The sequence below is a fragment of the Caloenas nicobarica genome, chromosome 34 (genome assembly GCF_036013445.1).
Source record: "Caloenas nicobarica isolate bCalNic1 chromosome 34, bCalNic1.hap1, whole genome shotgun sequence".
Classification (NCBI taxonomy): domain Eukaryota; kingdom Metazoa; phylum Chordata; class Aves; order Columbiformes; family Columbidae; genus Caloenas; species Caloenas nicobarica.
In genome coordinates, this window is record NC_088278.1 from 2,356,797 (window position 1) to 2,361,251 (window position 4,455).

At 52.5% G+C, this 4,455-nt stretch overlaps 1 protein-coding gene across 1 annotated transcript; it reads left to right on the forward strand.

Moving 5' to 3' along the window:
- Nucleotides 1–1,710: 1,710 nt before the first annotated feature.
- On the forward strand, nt 1,711–3,090 carry LOC136000686 (olfactory receptor 14J1-like; the record flags this gene model as incomplete). Its single annotated transcript, XM_065654618.1, has 2 exons — nt 1,711–2,172; nt 3,085–3,090. Coding segments are annotated over 2 exons (468 nt in total), but the record flags the coding sequence as incomplete, so codon positions are not given.
- Between the last annotated feature and the right edge of the window lie 1,365 nt (nt 3,091–4,455).

A 4,455-nucleotide genomic window follows, 5' to 3' on the forward strand; every position in this document is an offset into this window, starting at 1 on the left:
CAGCAAAGCCTCTGCCCTCAGGGCCGGGGGCTCCAAGGCATGAAGCAGCTCCTGTGCAGCCAGAGCTCCAGTTCCCTCTGCAGAGCACAGGGGCTGAGAGCAGCTGCCCGGCAATGCTGGTGTGTGGGAGGTGGCTGCACAGCTGGGGAAGGGTGACGCTGTCTGAGTGCCCGGCTGCCTCTGCCCTGGCCTCTCTCACACCCACCCTCACCGCAGTTTCCTTCTTGCTCCACTGCTCTGGGTCACTGTTGGTGTGATCTGGTTCTTGCTGTCAGGCTCTCTGGGGATGGGAGTTTCAGCTGCAGAGTCACAGCCTGATCTTGTGGGTCCTTTCCTGCAGGTGCGTCCATGGGAACACGTGTCCCAGCTTTCCTCTGCCCTGTGGGGCTGTGGGCAATGCAGTGTGTGGGGCTGGGGAATGAGCTGAGTCTCCCTGAATCAAATGCCATCATTAGGACTCTTGGCTGTCTCCTTGAGTGTTTTTTTTCCAAGCTGTGAGCTTCCCTCCAGGATGCAAACCTGTCCTATAGCACGTTAGCATTATCTGAATTCCCCACGGAGAAGTGCAGAGATGCTATGATGGAAGAAATGCAGTTTGGTTTGTGAAATGAGCCGTGTGTGTCCTGGGATAGAAGTGAGGTGCTGAGACCTGACGAAAGCGTGAGACATGTCATGGTCTGAGGTGGGTCCCTCTGCTCTCAGCAGTGCCTGGTGGCTTTTCAGAGTAACATGGCAGTGTGATCAGCCTCCATCTCAGAAAGGTGCCAGCCCAGGGCAGCTGGAGCAAGACAGAGGGACAGAGCAGCTGCCCTCACTCTGCACTGACCCACAGGCATCCTCTGGTCTCGCAGGACTCGCTCTGTTCTCCCTGAGTGCAGCAGAAATGCTGAGGATTTCTGATGTCCGAGAACACTGTCCAGGGGAGATGGTGGTGAAGCTGTAAGAAAACCTGTGACTTTTAAAATGCTTTTACAATTCCTTTTCTTTATCAGTGAGAGTGCAGACAGGACAGACTGTATCAGCACTGATTTCATCTGAAAAATTTGAACCTCAGGACTGAGCCCTGCCCAAGCCAATTTCTGCAGAGTTGGGCTGACTTATTAAGAGTCCATGGGTAGAGACCCTGTTGTCTTGGTTGCACACTTGGCCAGCACCAAGCAGGGCTGCAGCCACAGTGCTGAAGGAAGGTCTTGTAGAAAAAGAAAAGTGTGTCTGTGTGTCGCAGGGGAGGGTGTGTGGGACATGGCTTTGGTTTATGTCAGAGAAGTCTCCACTAAATTGTTACTGACTTTTTCTCCTATGAGAGCACCCTGTGCCCAGAGACAGCAAATGTCCAACAGCAGCTCCATCACCCAGTTCCTCCTCCTGGCGTTCGCAGACACACGGGAGCTGCAGCTCTTGCACTTCTGGCTCTTCCTGGGCATCTACCTGGCTGCCCTCCTGGGCAACGGCGTCATCATCACCACCATAGCCTGTGACCAGCACCTCCACACCCCCATGTACTTCTTCCTGCTCAACCTCGCCCTCCTCGACCTGGGCTGCATCTCCATCACTGTCCCCAAATCCATGGACAATTCCCTCTGGGACACCAGGGCTATCTCATATATAGGATGTGCTGCACAGATGCTTTTGTTTCTCTTTTTCATTTCAGCAGAATATTTTCTTCTCACTGTCATGTCCTACGACCGCTACGTTGCCATCTGCAAACCCCTGCATTACGGGACCCTCCTGGGCAGCAGAGCTTGTGTCCACATGGCAGCAGCTGCCTGGGCCAGTGGGTTTCTCAATGCTCTGCTGCACATGGCCAATACATTTTCACTGCCACTGTGCAAGGGCAATGCCCTGGAGCAGTTCTTCTGTGAAATCCCCCAGATCCTCAAGCTCTCCTGCTCAGACAGCTCCCTCAGGGAACTTGGGCTTCTTGTGGTTAGTGTCTGTTTAGGATTTGGGTGTTTTGTGTTCATTGTGGTATCCTATGTGCAGATCTTCAGGGCCGTGCTGAGGATCCCCTCTGAGCAGGGACGGCACAAAGCCTTTGCCACGTGCCTCCCTCACCTGGCCGTGGTCTCCCTGTTTGTCAGCACTGGCGTGTTTTCCCACCTGAAGCCCCCCTCCATCTCCTCCCCATCCCTGGACCTGGTGGTGTCTGTTCTGTACTCAGTGGTGCCTCCAGCAGTGAACCCCCTCATCTACAGCATGAGGAACCAGGAGCTCAAGGATGCCCTGTGGAAACTCATACCTTAGTGTTTTCTGAAGCAATAAACTGCTCATCTGCTTCTACATAGCAGTTTTAGTGTAACTGGTTACAGGTCCAGTCTCTCATCTGTATTTTCTGTTGTTATTAGCCTTTTTTTAAGTTGGGATTGCATTTTCATCCCCTTTCTAATTCACTGTCTCCTTGTGTTTTATAACCACTGGCTATGTAAATGAGGAGCCATGATCTGTGTGTATTGAAACAAAATAAAGCATCCTGTAGTGACTTGTTTTTCAATATATATCCTTCCTGCAAGGCCTGTTTGGAGCTGCAGGGACAGTTCCTGTGTGCATGGGAGGAGGGGAAAAGAGTCCAGCCTGGCAGCCCTGCCAGAGAGCACCAGCGCTTGGCCTTCCAGAGCTGTTCTCGTTCCACTCCCACACTCTCCTTCTCATCCCTTGTGTTGGTGCAAGGCCTGAGTGCTCTGGCAGCCTGGTCACCGTCCTGCTGTGTGTGAGTCCTGTGAGTGCAGGCAGGGACAGGCCATGGGCACTGCTGTGACAGAGCTGGCCTCCGTAACACTACTTCTATAAAGAAGAGTGATCTTCTCAGGGCAGTGCCGGAAGGCTTAGGTCTTCTTCAAGTTTCTGTCAAGAACATGCACAAGAAGGTGGCCACAGATGCAAACACCAGTGTCCAGCTGCACATTGTGTGTGTGCAGGGCTGGGCACACAGCAGTGTCCTCTCACAGCCAGGCCTCCTGCCAGAGACCTGCAGGACCAGCAGAGCAGGGGCTGGGCTGTGCCATGTGCACTGGACACCCCGTGGAAGCTGCCCCAGGGCATCGTCATGGACTGGCCTCTCACAACCAACATTTCCTCTCTCCCCAGCTTTGAGAGGTTCTTTGTCCTTCCATGGAGGGACACTGAATGGGTATTTCAGCTGTTCATGTTGCATCATACGGATGAGATGTGAGCATGCACATCATGCATGAGAGGTGAGATGAACCCGAGTCAGCAGAAACGCCACGAGGTATTCCTGTGGGTTCCATTTTGGCCTGTAGGACAGACAGGGTCTTGAGGTCATTTCTCGTTGGGAGTAACATCCCATGGAAACTGCCTAAATGCAGCACTGGTTGTGCTTCCTTTAACCAGTGTCCCTGTGTCCATTCCTCATGACGTGGGACATCTCAGATGAGTGCAGAGCAGGGTGACACACCACAGGGCTGAAGTGTCTCCCGTCCCTCGGGAGTGGCAACAGGAGGCCAGAGGGACACTGTGACTCCTGCCTCTGTGTGTAAAAGGGACAGACTCCATCTCTAAACATTCCTGGGTGCATAAGGAGTCCACGAGGCTGCCTCAGATGTGGACACCTGACAGAACCTGACATTTCTGTGTGTGACTCCAGGAACAAACCCCACTGGCCCAGGCAGATCAATCTCACGTGCTCCTGTCTGCTATGTCATCCTTACCTGTGAGTCTGAATTGTGGTCTGAAACCTGCCAGAGCAATCAGAGGGGTTCTGAGGTCCTTGGAAAAGGCAGTTGTCAAACCTGTCTTCAAGAAGGGCAGGAATGAAAACTGTGAGAATTACAGGCTGGTCAGCCTGTGTCCTTCCATGGGAAGGGAATGGGACAAGTCCTCCTGCAGCCATGTCCAGGCACTTGGAAAACAAGAAAGGGGTTGCTGAACCCAAATGGGCAGGGAAAGAAAGGCATGTTGTGCACATAGAATTTTGCAAGGTGTCAGACGTGGTTTCCCATGGTGTCCTTATAATGCGATTGGTTCTCTGTGGGCTCAAGAAGTGGATGCTAGGTGGGAAGCTGGCTGGATGATGAAGCCCAAATGTCACCAGTGGTACAAAGCCCCCCCTGCAGTCAGTTACCAGTGGAATCCCTCAGGGACCAGCACTTGGGCCAGCACTGGTGAATGTCTTTATTCTCCCCCTGAATGAGGTGACGGAGTGAACCTTCAGCTCCTTTGTGGATGGTGCAAAGCTGGGCAGAGGCCTTAGACAACCTCACCTGGTTCACCCTGCCCTGAGCAGGACAGTGAGACAAGAGGATGTTCAAACCTGAGTTACTCTGTGATTCAAGGAATCTTTCCCTTGGAAAGGTTTTGGAAGACAGAATAGTTGGAGGAATAAGACAAAAAAAAAGGAAAAAAGAGGCAGAGGAGGAGACCTAAAAGGCGACAACAGAAACAGAGCAGTTCCTGTGAAGACTGTTTCTCTACTCAAATTGTTAGCAGGAAATCTATAAT